The 14,866-nt window shown below is 40.6% G+C and overlaps 1 protein-coding gene across 1 annotated transcript; it reads right to left on the bottom strand.

Annotated features, from left to right (window-relative positions):
• Positions 1-1,029: 1,029 nt before the first annotated feature.
• Positions 1,030-12,695, bottom strand: dgat2 (diacylglycerol O-acyltransferase 2). The gene is made up of 8 exons (XM_062405577.1): positions 12,398-12,695; positions 10,443-10,571; positions 10,093-10,200; positions 9,345-9,415; positions 6,194-6,398; positions 5,193-5,367; positions 2,730-2,932; positions 1,030-2,530 (listed from the first exon to the last, which is right to left on the bottom strand). The coding sequence occupies exons 1-8, from the start codon at positions 12,435-12,437 to the stop codon at positions 2,376-2,378; spliced, it is 1,086 nt and encodes a 361-aa protein (XP_062261561.1). The 5' UTR covers positions 12,438-12,695; the 3' UTR covers positions 1,030-2,375.
• Between the last annotated feature and the right edge of the window lie 2,171 nt (positions 12,696-14,866).

The following is a 14,866-nucleotide window of genomic DNA, read 5'->3' as shown; positions in this document are numbered from 1 at the left end:
TATTTCACTTCAAACATGTGTGTATGCTTACTTTTTATTTACACAAAAGGGAACATACTCACTTGTTCGAGGGGAGGTCTACCATTGTAGGATTTGATCTCTTAAGCCTTTTAAAGTGACTGTGTATAAAACAGTCAGTAACTGAGCAGACCCTATATCCTCTGCTTTATTTCTCTCCATTAGAAATTTGGATCAGTTATTGGATGTGTTCACTTCATGATTGTCACTTCTTGGTCTTCCATGCAATCCAGTTGCAGAGCTCCCAGCATCTGTGCTTCACACACCATATACCTCAGAAACCATGTTCTAATGACAGTGTTAAGACGACAATGAATCCTGCCATTGTGTTGTTAAATTGATAGTTTTAAAGAGACTTGTCTGATAGAGACACTCATATTTTACCGTTTAAAATAAAAAAAAGGAATCTTTCATAAAGCATTTTATTATCAATTGTTATAGATTATGTATGTAGATTATGTATCTATAACAATTGTATGTATTGTAACAAATTTTGTCCTAATACTTGCAGTGTCAAGATGCATAATTTCTCCAAGTGTTTTACAAGGATTATTGGTTTTATCACGTTTAATGAACATACTGATAACTCATGTTCTGTCGTGCATTGCTGAAATCTCCAACTATAACGGAGAGCTTTGTTTCTATCAACAAAAAACAGCAAGTATTTCAATTGGTGTTGCCTTTTATAAATAAATGTTTGGTTAATCAATTGATCTTGTTTTTTCTAAGTCTCTTTTCTATAGAATAGGTTTGCCGCATTTTATTTGCCTTAATCATTCACTGTCATCCATGTTGCTGTGACATATTACATTGTACGGTATTTGAGATTATGTTGAATTTCATTTAAATCAATGTACAGACTGATGCTAATTGTTTACTGTAAATATAAGTAAATACAGCACTATAGTGCATTTTAGTACGTGGACTATCAAAGTTCAGTGATGTCCTCAGAAGGGAATACATGAAAAAAAATACAACATTAGAGTGTCAAGAGACAAGACATGACACATGTTCTTTGTACAAAAGTTTAATTTAAATATCGATAGGCAGATGAGGCCATCCATCACATCGACAGGTCTCATTGTGTTTATTGCTCGCACAATTACAGCATATGGATTACACTGCTCTTTATAAGAAGGCACAATGGTGAGAACAGGGGAAATTGCGCTTTAAAAAGACAACCCTAGGATTTACTGCCAAACATTCCTAGGATAGATCCTCTGTTCTCATACTCTTATTTGATTCAAGCACAAGTGACACCTTCAAATCTAACTTACTCTCAGCAATCAGACATTATCCAGTGTTATCCCTTCCTCTTCAGTCATCACCCATTGAATGATTACAAAGCGATGTGCTCAACACCGGAATCACGTTCACCCACAAAGCGTCTTTACCTTCTTCAACAGCAGCTCAAAACCGAAGCCACATTCACCAACAACTCCTGAGCACATAGAGACTGCATAGACAGCAAACACCTATCCACACCTGCACCCCAGTGGGACAAGAAGAGGGAAATCAGGCCAACAACCACAAAAAACACTTTGGAAATGATTCTCAAATCAAAGGCCTCTTTTCTCGAGACCAAAAGCCTCACAAGGTAATCACAAATACAAAAAGTGCAACAGAAATATTCATTTAAAGAGGCTTTGCCGTTCTCTATAGAATACAATTAATACTTTATGGCACTTTACAATCATGGGCACTTGTGCATTGTGCATTAACAATATGAAGCTTCTGTGTAGAATTCCTTCACACAGTACAAATTCACATGTGTGTATGTGGGGGGTCAACTTAGGTCTTTGGATCAATTAACCTTTGGGCTCATTGTCTCAAGAATAAAGTGGTACCCTCTTATTGCATAGCTTGTGCATTTGGCATATGACAGGGACATCAAGAGTGTAGGGGAAACAATATGAACACATGAGTGAAACAACACATCAGCACCTTTTAAATTCTACAGCTCTTTTTAGTGGAATCCCCCCCCCCCCCCTGCACGGAGGAAAACGCCCAAAGCACAAAGCCATCACAGACTAAAATGGAAATAGGGAAAAGAAGGCACACTTAGTGTAACCTTGCCCAACCAAGGTAGTTGAAACAGCAGCAGGGACAGATGTCTATTCTTCAAACCTGCCATTTCCTGAGACAAAATTGTGCTTATGTGTGTGCGTGTGAGAGAGAATGCAGAGAGCAAAGGTTTCTGTGACAAACATGCTCGTCTGTAGAGTTAGCAGTCCAGAGACGATCCAGCCCGAGCACCACAGGGAGGTTCAGGGCAAGAGAGCAGAGGGGTCTGTTCAAGCAGCAAAAGTTCAGAGCTTCAACAGGAAACCCCCAGCTCCTCCTCTCACTCCATCCTTTCATTGGATGTACAGGACATCACTCTCTTTCAGGCCATAACGGGTCTTGTACTTGTCAAAAAGGCACTGGAGAGACTTGATGTACATTGCATGATAGAGATTCACCATCTCTTCAGTTGGATCCTCAATTTTTGGCACTGTGATCGGCTCCCCAACTATAAAAAAAACAACAAAAAAAACAAGCAGAAGTGAATGAAACATTCCAACATAATAAAGGCTGAAAATGTTTGAACAAGTGTTAACCATTAATGCACCCTTGTGGCTGAAAGAAGCAAATATTGACAGTGGCTGTTCAGTTCATCTGTGTTTAAATCTGACCAAACACTCAAACCAAACAGTGGCAGATAAACTTACCGATCGTGGTGATCGGGTTGCAAAAAGGCACGATGCCCCAGGAGTTTCCAAAGAAGAGGCCACATCCATGGAAAAGACACGGGGCGAACCCTATGATCTTCTGTAGTCTCTTCTGGAGATATTTCCAGTAGGTTCCCTCCTCAAAGATCACCTGCTTGTAGGCGTCGTTCTCTCCGAAGGAGTAGACTGGAACCAGATCTGACCTGAGGGGAATGGTAAATGTATTGCATTTATATAGTGCACTGACACAATCACCCACACATTCACACAGCGCTTCTATGTGCGGTTCTTTTTTCTATTCATACATGGTCGGCACAGGTGTTAGGGGCAATTTGGGGTCTCACTATCCTGCCCAGACTAAGAATGATCTTTTAGACATTTTAGTTAGATTCATTTATTTGAATAATTATTATACTTTTATCATCATCTACTATATCCCCTTATCCACAGCTTTTATTACTCTATTTTATTCGCTTTTTTCTTATTGTCTTTTCTTTTAGTTTCTTAAATACTTAATATTTTTATCAAACGGTCCCTGCGTGCCTCAGTCTCATATTGTTTTTAATGTTTTAATTGTTTCTATTCTTCTTTTGTCTTATTATCATATTGTCAATCATATGTGAAGCACTTGGAACAGCACTTGCCTACATGATAGGGGCCATATAAACAAAGAATGATTGAGTTTGATGGATTGACCTCAGAATGAAGGAGGCAGGTCGTACCAACGACCTTCTGGTTAGTGGACGACCCTCTCTACCTCCTGGGCAAGTTGGTGTCAACAAATGTTCATATATGAAAGCATTGCTGACTATGGCCAAACATTTTTATGCAGAGTATCATTTCAAGAAAGATCTCCCCTCAAAAAAGCAACAATGCAAAGAAATAAGTCAGTAAATTATTTTACAAGTATATTAATAAGTAGTATTTAGTGTTGAAGACTGAAGACTGAATGATAACAGACTTGTTATGTGTGTGCTTTTGTGAATATGTTTGTTTTGTAAAGGGGGCTATTCATCATGACTCAGTTGAGGATACTGGTCACAAAGGCAGTTAGAGGAAGTTCCCATGGAATTTGTGTGGGTTTATCTTCAATGTTACTGTTGTTTCTGCTCTGGGTAACAATAATGCAAAAAGGTATTGTGTTATCAGAATCTCTCTGGATTTTTATCAGCCTGCGAAAGTTTGAACCTTGAAAAGTTTTGTTTTTCATAATGTATCATTAACCGCAGGACCATTACTTGACTAGTACTTCTTAACTTTCAAAGGTAGCACCAGACAACCCTCATCAAAAAGGTTACATAGTGTTTTAGAGAGTAATTTTTACTGTCTCTGGATTGTGGGGATTCAAAGTCCTAAGAGCTAAAACGGTCAGTATCGTAAACACTGGATAAGATAATTATTATGAAATAATTTTATGAAGCATAACATTTTTTTTCCTTTCCCCTTGTGGGATGCAAGTCAGGAGTTTCGTCCTATTTGCCATCTGAAAAAAAAAAGGATTTCAAAACATAAACCTTCTTATGACTGGTTTCAAAATCACATAGCATTACACCAAAACTGTAAAAGCTCCATAAGGTGAACATAAAGTGACCTCAATTCATAGTCTGGGCTTATTTCAGCTGGAATGCTAACCTGGTTGTTATGAGTGAAGTTCTGCATAACATTTCTTTTCTAGCAAACTCTAAGCTTCTTGGACAAGGTGCAGCCAGTGATAATTCTCAGCAATATCTGAGAGGGAATCTGGCATGTTTGGGTTGCCCAAGTTACCTTTAAAGGGATAGTTCACTCATTATATACTCACTACTGTGCCTAAATGTCTGCTGTGATTAACGCACAAACATGGCTGCAGAGCAGGATATCGAAGGGCATTCAGGATAAAAACATGGTGTAAAAAGCCTTTTCGAGTCAGATTTGAATCTCTGGGCTTTCAGACACTTGGATGAAACCACAGGAGCAGCATGGAGGCATGTTTAGTTTTTTTCCTGTTGTTTTTTTACATTTGAAGAAGTGGTCGCCAGTTACTTCAGTTGTATTGAATTTGGCGGCAACACTGTTTACTCCCAAAGTGTTTTGTGAACTCAAACACTTCACCTACCCCTCCATTGGCATAGTGGTGAGTAGATAATGAGTGAGTTATTGGGTGAACTATCCCTATAATGTGATTAATGTACTGCTGTGCCCAGCCTGGCACAGAAAGTCAGACCCTTCCGAAAGGGCACTGCATGCCACGAGGTGCTCAAAGCTTCATTAGGGGCAACACTGCACATTCATAGAAATGTGTAAGTGTTCTCTGTGAGGTAATGTCAACCTTTCTGGGTGTAAGAAATCTGGGGTTTAAATTATTCCAATGACTCACTACAGCCCTGAGAGTGACATTTACGTGTGAGCAGACGTGGTCATGACCATGTCTAAACGGTGTATCCGCACGTGCCCTTGTGTTTGCATGTTGTGCAGCCAGCTCACCCTTTCTGCAGGGCCAGCCTCACGAAGCCTCTACGGTTCTTCAGGTGGACAATGTTCAAGCCCTGTGTACAGTGCAGAGACTCCGCTGCCCCTCCCACAACAATGATCACAGCGTTTCCTGTCCCGTTATGCGTCAGCAGGTAGTCGATGGAGTTCCTGTTCACTGGACAGATGCCTGAGAGGGACAAACGAGGAGATCATTGAAATTGCAGTAAATAGGCTCAAACGGCAAATTTATTATAATAGTAGATCTGTTCTCTTTTACACAACAGCATATTTGGGACATTGTAGGTTAATAACCCTAAAGGCTATTGCTGATGGAATGATGCAATATTCTGAGAAAATATTTTCCAAATTTTATATCATAAAAATCCAAAATCAGATAATCCCTGAGATTTATGTGTTAAAAACTTTCAGGAAAATCTCAAATCTTCCCTGAATTCGGAGGAGAAAAAGGTGAATTTTTTTCAGTCAAGGAACCACATGGCTTCACAACCAAAGATTCATCCTGATCACACAGCAGATGCACATTTGTAAATACTGTGCAAGTGCTAGTTTTTGTATGTCTACCTTTATGTTATCATCTGAGAAGAATTTAACCAACCTTCATAAGAACATACTGCAGCCCAAAAAACAATCTCTGTTGTTTGTTTTTTTAACACAGCAGAGGTTTTGTTAATAAGACTGATGCACGACTCATTACCACAATAAGATGACAAAGAACTAACTTAACAATAACTCATCTGCCAGTGAAGCCTTTTGAAGCAACATGGGCAATGGCCTACAGTAACCTAGGAGAGGATGTACAGTACCTGGCAAACAGCTTCTTAGAACAGAACAGAGACCTATCAATCAGTAAAACCCAGCACATCCAGGTAAACAGAAGCCATATCAACTGTGCAATAGCACAAAGGTCAGCTCTGTTTCAGATACAGTTATCACCGCTACCAGACGTTTCAAGAGTCCAAAAGAGACCCCCCCGGCTTCTCAAAGCGTCTCACCTCCAGACATCAGGTAGTCTCGTAGCACAGGCATGCGGAAATTTCCCGCCAGCGTCGCAAGGGAGGGCTTGATGCCCGGGAATTTCTTGGAGAAGCCGGTGGCCTCAGTCCCAAAGTTGCAGAAAGCGCCGAAACACAGGATGCCGTGAGGGTGGTAGCCAAATATGTAGTTCCGGCTGGGCAGCAGGTTGTGGGTTTTAATGAGCTGAAAGACAAGGGCACAAAGACGACCAAGTGAGAAGCTGATCTCAATATGAGGCACACAGTGCTCACAGAGCAGATAGGAGACATCTCAGGAAGCAATATGGTTCAAAGGCAAGAGGGCAGAAGCAGTGCAGTTTGCAGTGTATACTAATATATACGGTACTATAAGTTTATATTGTTTTCTGCCTTCTTCAATTATATCCCTGCGTTTTTGATGGTACCCTCTATACTTCTGATTGACGGTCAATCAAAACCCCCCAAATATTACATTTTCAATTAATAAAAATGACAAAAACAAAAAACATATAAATCTGTGAACCTGCAGAATCTCATAAGAAACGTTTTAACCGTGCTCTGATCCCCGCTGTAGATTTAGATCCATCAGTGTGTAAACAAAGCTGCCTTGGGAACTGCTCAAACAACAGTTGCATAACCACATTAGCAAATGAGCTCACATTCAAGATCTCCATTAGCACCACAGGACACCTTTATGGCTGCCATGGCTGTGGTCAAGGATTACAGTGGGATTAAGGGGACCAGTGGATTTAACACCTTGTCTACTTAGGAGACAGTAATGAGTCAGAGGCTACACCCACAGAGATTCACTGGTTGCTGCAGGAACGACAAGAGTCTTTGTTTCTGGAGCTGAAGCAAACCTGCACACATGTTCACGTAACAGTCACACTGCGGATTTCCTGCGGTCCTCACTTTGATTTTAAGGCTGCTTCAGACTTTGACCAGTTGGTTTCCAACTAATGAATACCAGTCAAAAGTTCAAGATAGAGAGAGAATTCCACTGATGCAAAGGTTGGTTGAAAACTTTCTGTTGCTGTGAGAAGTTTATGTGAGTGGAGGGGATGAAGTGTTCTCCAAAAGCATAAAGTGAAAGATGACATTTGTCTATTTGAATATTTCAAGCAAGATTATTGTTTTACACAGTTTTAGACTGAAACAAATTTATTACGCAAAAAATGTTTGGGTCTCAGATCATTTTGTCTACACTTGTTTCTCAGAACTTAAGTGTCTTGTGATGTTTGTTCACAATCACCAGGAAAGACCAAATGATCAAATTGTAAAGCTACGACAACTCCTGAAAACAAGCTCCTCTAAGCAGCAGCGAATAAATAAGTGATGCCCACAAAAAAGGAAGGGACAAGAAGAGTGTTCTCTGGTGACTGTTTCTTCAGTTTGAAATTCACAAAAAGCAGTTAAGGTGAGGTCAAACTGAAATCTAGCACACCGAGAAAACTTTCAGAGAGAAATGCTCGGGCCAAATCTAAACCCACAAAAGACTTTCATGGAGGAGTCTTAATTTTTTTCACTGAATCCAAACCACAAAACGACTACAAAATGTATGTATGAAGAACAAGTGTTCAGGATTTCATGAAAACAACAAGTTTCCAGCTGTTAAGCAAAGGGGTGACTCCATCATGTGATGCAGCCACAGAGGGAAAGATTCTGGGAGAAAACGCTAAAGATGGAAAGAGGATGGCGCCTACAACAGAAGCAAACAAATCTACCTCAAGAGGTAAAAGCCAAGGGTTTTGCCTCACAGTCCCCTGACCTAAACATTATCGACCTGTAGATAGACCTCAAAAGAGAAGGGGGGACGAGACGGCTTAAGGATTAGTCTTTTCTAAAGACCAATGGGCAAAAGAACTGCAAGAGTCTCAGCTGCAACTAAAAGTGTTTACAAGCTGTGATACCTGCCAAAGGCAGTGTTACTAATACTGACCATGCCTCTTGAGATCAGATCATTTTTCCTCACTTCACTTTAACAGCTGTAAACCTATTTTGCACTACGAGTCGTCACTGAATGAAGTTTTAACTCACTCAAGCAGATTTAGTTTTATCTACACACATCAGAACATGTTAGCAGATAAAGACATTTCCCCACTGACACAAAACCTTTTTTCAGAGAGATTCATGAAAGTCAGCAGGTATCAATCTCCCGAGTGACAAAAGAATGATCTCATCAACCCAGTGAGACAAACAGCTACATGGTAAACACAGTGCAGATCAATGTGATGGACAAAGTTCAGCTGCAGAAAGTAGGACTTTGCCTGTAGCCTGCAGTCTTCTGTAGTTCCTATTCTCTCTATGGTACACAAACTCATCAGAGCCTGAGCACTGAATTGAATTCCATTACTTAAACATAGTGAGTGATTCAGATTATCAAGAGAAAGATGATAAGTGTGAAACAGTCTGAGGAAGGCGACAAATGAAAGTGTGACCAACTAGGTTATGTTTTCATCCCTGTCCCTAAGATTGTTTGTTGTAAGTAAGAGTATGCCAAAACTACAGGATGACACTGGGTGGAGCGATGTGTAATGGCCTAATTGTGTTGAACCATCATCACAAACATTCCGTTTATCCAAATGATTAGTTGCTGGTGATCCAGTAATTGATTAATGATAAGTCAATGCAGCCCTAGTAGGTACAAAAGTGATGAGTCAATAAAATCCTATGATGACTGAATCATGCAGAATATGTCTGAGGACACAGATCGTCCCTTTGCGCACATCCCCACCATGAACTTTGTACTGACAGATTGATCATGCACAGCTATGGTACAGACAGCTCCTGCATGCTGTGTGTATGTGGTTTACTCCTTTGTGAAAAACATGCATCCTCTCATGCACAGACGCTCAGGGGCACAATAAGCCCGGCCCTGCTCCTCAGCCTATCAGGAGGGGCAAAGTTTAAAAGTCACAACCAGCGTCAGGCCCTCGTCTTAATCAACAAGGGACAAGGAGCAGCATGGAGCAGACAGCTGACACCCGATCAAGCCCTGATAACGTTATGTAATGATAAAGCTGTGCACGGCTGGAAATTGACGAGCTTGCTCATGAGTCCAGCACATTATATGGTTTGTTAATGACGGCATTCCTGGCGCCTGTGTTCTGCCCATGAAGACTGGGGCTGGAGAATTAGCCAAGAAACTGACCCTGATTGGGAAGTAGTCTCGGAAATACGTCCACACTGTCCAGCTCCTCACCCAGGACGACCTCCTTCCACCTGAGGAGGATAGAAAATATTATTTTACAAATTCCGGTCTTAATACAATCTTCATACTTCCCCATGCTTGTCCAAAACAGTTTTAGCCACTGTGATTGTACTGGTTTCAGCATTTATATTGTATAACATATACGTAATATTATGGATCAATATTATATCATTATAAACTGAAACTCTGTTGGAATTTATCTAACTGAGGAAAGCAATATCAGGAGGTCGCTAAGTGCTGAGGAAATTCTCTCAAACTAAATGACGATATAAACAGATAAATCTAAAGAATGATTTTCCTATTTCAATTTGCACATCAGAACAGATTCTGGTGGCATTGATATTTCCTGTTGTCTACACTGGCCTCAAAGAGATTCCCTCCATATAATCAAAACTATAATATGTGTTTAACGGTTTGACAACAAGATAATAAGAAATTGAGAGGCTTAAAACACAATGAACCATCAATCAATTGTTGATCCTTTTTCAATTGTTTTCAGCTCTGCAGTTACATATATAAACACCCTACTTCCTTTGTATGGAGCCCACAAAAAGTGCATCATCCAACTGACTCTGAGAAAAATTCTGACCAACAGCTTTTCATGCATCATGTCTGTACATTTTCACAGATCAGTTTTTATCCTCAAAAGAGGATACAATTAAAAATGTTTGATATTTAAATAAATTGCCTCGCTTTGGGGTGTTCCAGTCAAAGATGAGCCAGGCCGTGTAAATGGCAGCGATAAGCCAGCAATCAGTGCAGAATGTGTAGATCAGCAGCACAGTGCAGGCAGCACCTGGGTGGAGAAGAAAAGAACAAAAAAAAACATTTAGTTTAAAGTTTTAAAATGGCTAAAAATATTCTGTTCAAGGCCAGAAGCTTTATCAAGACCCAGAGGTCACATGTTTGTGCCCCTTAGTGTTTTGGCCTTCTCCCTATGAGCCTAATGAGTCTACAAGCTCACTCCACTAGGTTTCTAGGCTTCTTACAGCTTAAGTGAAATGCAAACACAAACGCCCACACACAAACAGCATTTACCCAAGGCGAGGAAGCTGATGACCCACTGCAGCACAGAGAGGACCTGCAGATGTTTCTCCATCTTGGATCTGCAGGGCCAGAACGCCACTGGCAGGTCCTGCAGGGCAGAGAGGATACTGGAGCCGGTCCCTGGAGAAACACAGGTGTGAGAGAAAGGTCAGTTTCATCAAAGCTTGCCATAAGATTCCTGTAGAGACAGTTGCAGGAGCTAAAATCGATGAGAATGACTGAGGTGACGTTAAAATGCAGTTGAAACACTACATGGTTAAAACAACCGGAAGGTGAACATGAAAGAAAATAGTCCCAGCGATGATTTCCAAGAAAAACTGTGTCAAACAGGGTGACCAGCGTACACGTCAGCCACAAACACACACACACACACACACACACAAAAACACACACACAACCTTCAGCTACTCAACAACAGCTCTTTTCAGTCACCGGCCCATAAAACGACGCAGCTACATATGAGGAGACAGTGCACGTGCAGAGCGGGAGCATGAAGTAACGGACACATTAAGAGCGACTGAAGCTACGGTCAAGCTCGCACCAATGAGAGAGCCATGAAGAAGAAGAAGATTCCCCCCCCCCCCCCACCCCCACCCCACCCACCCTCCAGGAAAACACTCGTCTAATCCTATCTGTGCTCACTGAAAATAACCCAGCACCGAGCTGATGCTGGTAATACCTGTTAACTATCAAGCTGTGACTCCTTAACTCTGCTCACGTATGTCCCACAGCAGGCAAGGGTACATATAGAGAGTAACCTGTTTGATTCCTCAATCTGCCAATGGACAATATGTGTACGAGTCCTGCTCTGAGACATTTGGTCACCAAACCGATAGGTGCAGTAAAAAAAGCAGGTCCTGCAGATGGAGCAGCCATCATACCATAAGTCCAACTCAAAGTCTGCAACTGCAACGCCATGCTCATCTACAGCTGCACAGCCAAATCTAAGCATAAATTCAATGTTTTATAATAAATTCCCTGTTTCAAGAGAGAGTCTATCAACTCTGACATGAGTTGTATTAGAATGCAAGTTCCACTCTGACAGATGTTGACAGGTCACCAAGCCGTCACTGAAATCACCCTTCTCGTATTTACAATCTCATATTCTCAAATCAAAAGTGTAGGCAGCAGCAGAGTGTCAAAGAAACAGAGGGGTCCTTGGGGGATCTAGACTGCTTCCGAAAACAAAGGCCTTTCCAGTGAAACACACAGGAGAAAAATCTGGTAGCCTATTTAATATTATAGACAATCAAATATAAAGCTCTTTTCTTCTCTTTTTACAGTGGGTTTTAGATTTTTGGGGGGAAGTCATTATCTTTAAACCTCTCAAAGCCTGCAACTTTATACATTATATTTCTGTTGTATTTAAACAGCACTCCAATAAAACATTATAGGTATAATATTATTGTGCACACATATTGTTTTAAACATTTACAATGATAAAACATTTAGATTTGAGGGTTCTGTACAAAAATGGAAAATAAAAGTGTCTTTCACTTAATACCCCACAGCACGACAGAAGCAAACTGCTGTCAACTTGTACAACTTATTTTTCTATGACATGTCTGCAGTGATCCTCTAAAAATATTACTGGTATAAAGTTATCAATACATATGCGTATAAAATTCTATAAAAATACATTTTAATTTGAGGTTGTAGGGTAAAAAGTGCCCTTCACAGAACACCAGACATCATGAGCGGCAAACTGGCAATTCACTTTTTTAGAACTTTTTCTATTTTACTTCCGCAGCCCTCTACAAAATTACATATATAAAATCAAGGTATAATGATAATAATAATAATAATAATAATAATAATAAGAAGAAGAAGAATAAGAATAAGAATAAGAATAAGAATAATGTTACAGGTAGGTTCCAAATCATTTTGTAAAAGTTGGGTACAACAGAATGGCTTGTTTTGTTAACCATTGTAAAAGCGTGTCTCACCTTTAAGGATGCCTGAGTACGCAGCCAGGATGGTCTTCATGTCGGCTCCTCGGAGAAGGAGGAGGGAGCCGGAGAGGAGACAACGCACTCAGACGTTAGCTCGCTGGCGGGAGGTCGGTGGATGGTGGTGGAGGTTCTGCTCACCGCTCCACAGTCATGACTGCCGTCCTCTGCAACTGACCGAGGAACCCAGCTGGTTTATAAGGAGCGCGGGGAGGAGCCAGGAGGAGAGCGGGGCAGTGAGGAGCAGTGAGGAGGGACAAAGTGTGGAGGTGAGGACTTCTCTTGACATGCAGCAGCCACACTGACAGTCTGCTGCTGATCCCGCTGTTTATATGCAGGGGCTCCCTCGGCTCAAAGGTGAAGAGCACCAATCAACTGACCCACACCCACCGACTGCAGGTTCAGGGACAAGAGATTGGATGTAGGAGAATTTTAAAATGGTTAAAATGTATTTTTCCTCTCAAAAATATGAATTAAAGAGGTTAGCCCTTTGCTTCACTCTTTTGATTAGGCATCACTTCCGTTTTTTTTACCCAATGAGCTTAATTAAAATTTAAATAAAACTCAAGCCACACAATTTTCTAGTTTGGCAGCTGAAGTAGTGACTGAGTGTAAAAGAGGAGAGAGGATGAATGTAGGTGTCAGGGAGGAAGAATTTAGCCCATTGGAAAAAAAAAGTGGCTTCAAGTCTGCTCCACCTGCAAAACTGGCATCTTGTGTCCGAGCTTTGCTTTTTCAATTTCAATCATTGTCAAGATTCCTGACCCATAGTTTGTCGTAGGTATTTTTGACTGTGACAATAATACAGTAAAATATCTCTTTTCAACACCGTGTCCAATATTACTCACTTTTGCATTGCATTAATGTTTTAGTATCATGTGCAATATAACCACCATCATGTGCAATGTTATTTTTCATTTTTTAGTGTCATTTTTGGTGTCAATGCCCAATACAAGCACTAGCCTGTGCAATATTACTTCTCATCATAATGGCCAATATATTATTTAATGCAATGTTTTTGGTATCATGTGCAATCCAACCACCATAATGTGCAGTTGTACTTTCATGCGTTTTCACTTTTCATTATCTTGGGCAATGTTATTTTTTCATTATCATAATCGTGTAAATATTACGTTTATGATGCATTATTTTTTACATTCATTCAAGTTACTTTTGATGTTATTCTATTAAACACTTTAACTTTACTTTGTAAGTGCTTTGTCATTGGTAGAACTATGATTGGAACTGTAATTTATTTAGTGTTCAATTTATTGTTAGCATTGGCAGCATTTGTAGTCTTACACAATACAGCCCACAGTCCCCCAGCACACACATACACACACACACACACACACACACACACACACACACACACACACACACACACACACACCCACTAACACACACGCCAATGATGGACTCTAGGAAGCTACATTTGAACAACACCATGCTCAGTCAGTGGACTGGTCTGAGGTCTGTTTTAAGGCCTATAGGACTGCATACCTACCAGTTACAGGGATTCGTTGTGGGTCAGTGGTTGTTGGCATGTGTGGTTGCAGTGGACCTCCTATCTAGCTTTCTGTGGGCCTGACACTTGCTGCTCCTTGCCAGCAGATTACTGAAGGCTGTATGCTACTTATGTTGCATATGAAATAGTATCGGTCTCTGTGGGTTGCATTGTGTAAATCTCCTGCAGGTAGTGTCTGCCCTGCTGTCTGCTGCCTTCGACAGCGACTGAGTCTGCCAGCTGGCACTGCACACACACACTCACCACACCAGGAACGGGCAGAGGCAGACATGTACAGCTGCACAGAGCATGTTATAGTATGTTACATTGGCAGAGATAACATTGTATACGTAACACCTAAATTACCTGTTTACGCATCGTGGTTCAGCAGCTCTCATGTACAACCCGCTTTATCTTTAGGGCGGATAGTCAATTATCTACTGTAAAGATAAGACCTGTTATTATTTTCCTTTGTCATTTTTCTGCTCAAAGGATACAAAATAAATCATGCTTTTTTGTTTTCCTGCACAGCTTTTTATTTGTTTTAATTCATCGATAATGCTCGGGCTTGTTTTCTACAATATATACTGCATATTGGGACTAACTCAGAGCACCACAACTCCATTTACAATTTGTTTTCTTTTAGGAAAAAGCCCAGATAAGATGTGACAGGAAGGATCCCCTGAACCCTTCGGCTGTACTTTGACCACTTTCTTGAAAAATAAGTCAATAATGTTGTTACCCTGACCTCATTCTTACCTGAGACCAAACAGTTATAACCTTTGAGCAGAGGGGTCAAAACAACACGAATATACATCCATCAAAACAATGCTTAATATCAGTGGGTTCCCTTTCAACACCCTTTTTCAGCTCGTTTGAGATGGGGATGGTCTGCTTAGTTTTAGTGCCAGTTTTTTTTATTCTTACAGTATTTTCACAATTGTGTCTTTTGCGTCTAG

The sequence above is a fragment of the Platichthys flesus genome, chromosome 15 (genome assembly GCF_949316205.1).
Source record: "Platichthys flesus chromosome 15, fPlaFle2.1, whole genome shotgun sequence".
Classification (NCBI taxonomy): domain Eukaryota; kingdom Metazoa; phylum Chordata; class Actinopteri; order Pleuronectiformes; family Pleuronectidae; genus Platichthys; species Platichthys flesus.
Note: the sequence above shows the minus strand (reverse complement) of the source record. Positions and strands in the feature narration are given on the sequence as shown.

Coding starts and splice junctions, on each gene's coding strand:
- dgat2 (XM_062405577.1), bottom strand. CDS start 12,437: ATGAAGACCATCCTGGCTGCGTACTCAGGCATCCTTAAAG. Junction 10,201..10,442: donor CATCAGCTTCCTCGCCTTGG/GTAAATGCTGTT, acceptor TTCTCCACCCAG/GTGCTGCCTGCACTGTGCTG. Junction 6,399..9,344: donor GAGACTACTTCCCAATCAGG/GTCAGTTTCTTG, acceptor CTTGTCTTTCAG/CTCATTAAAACCCACAACCT.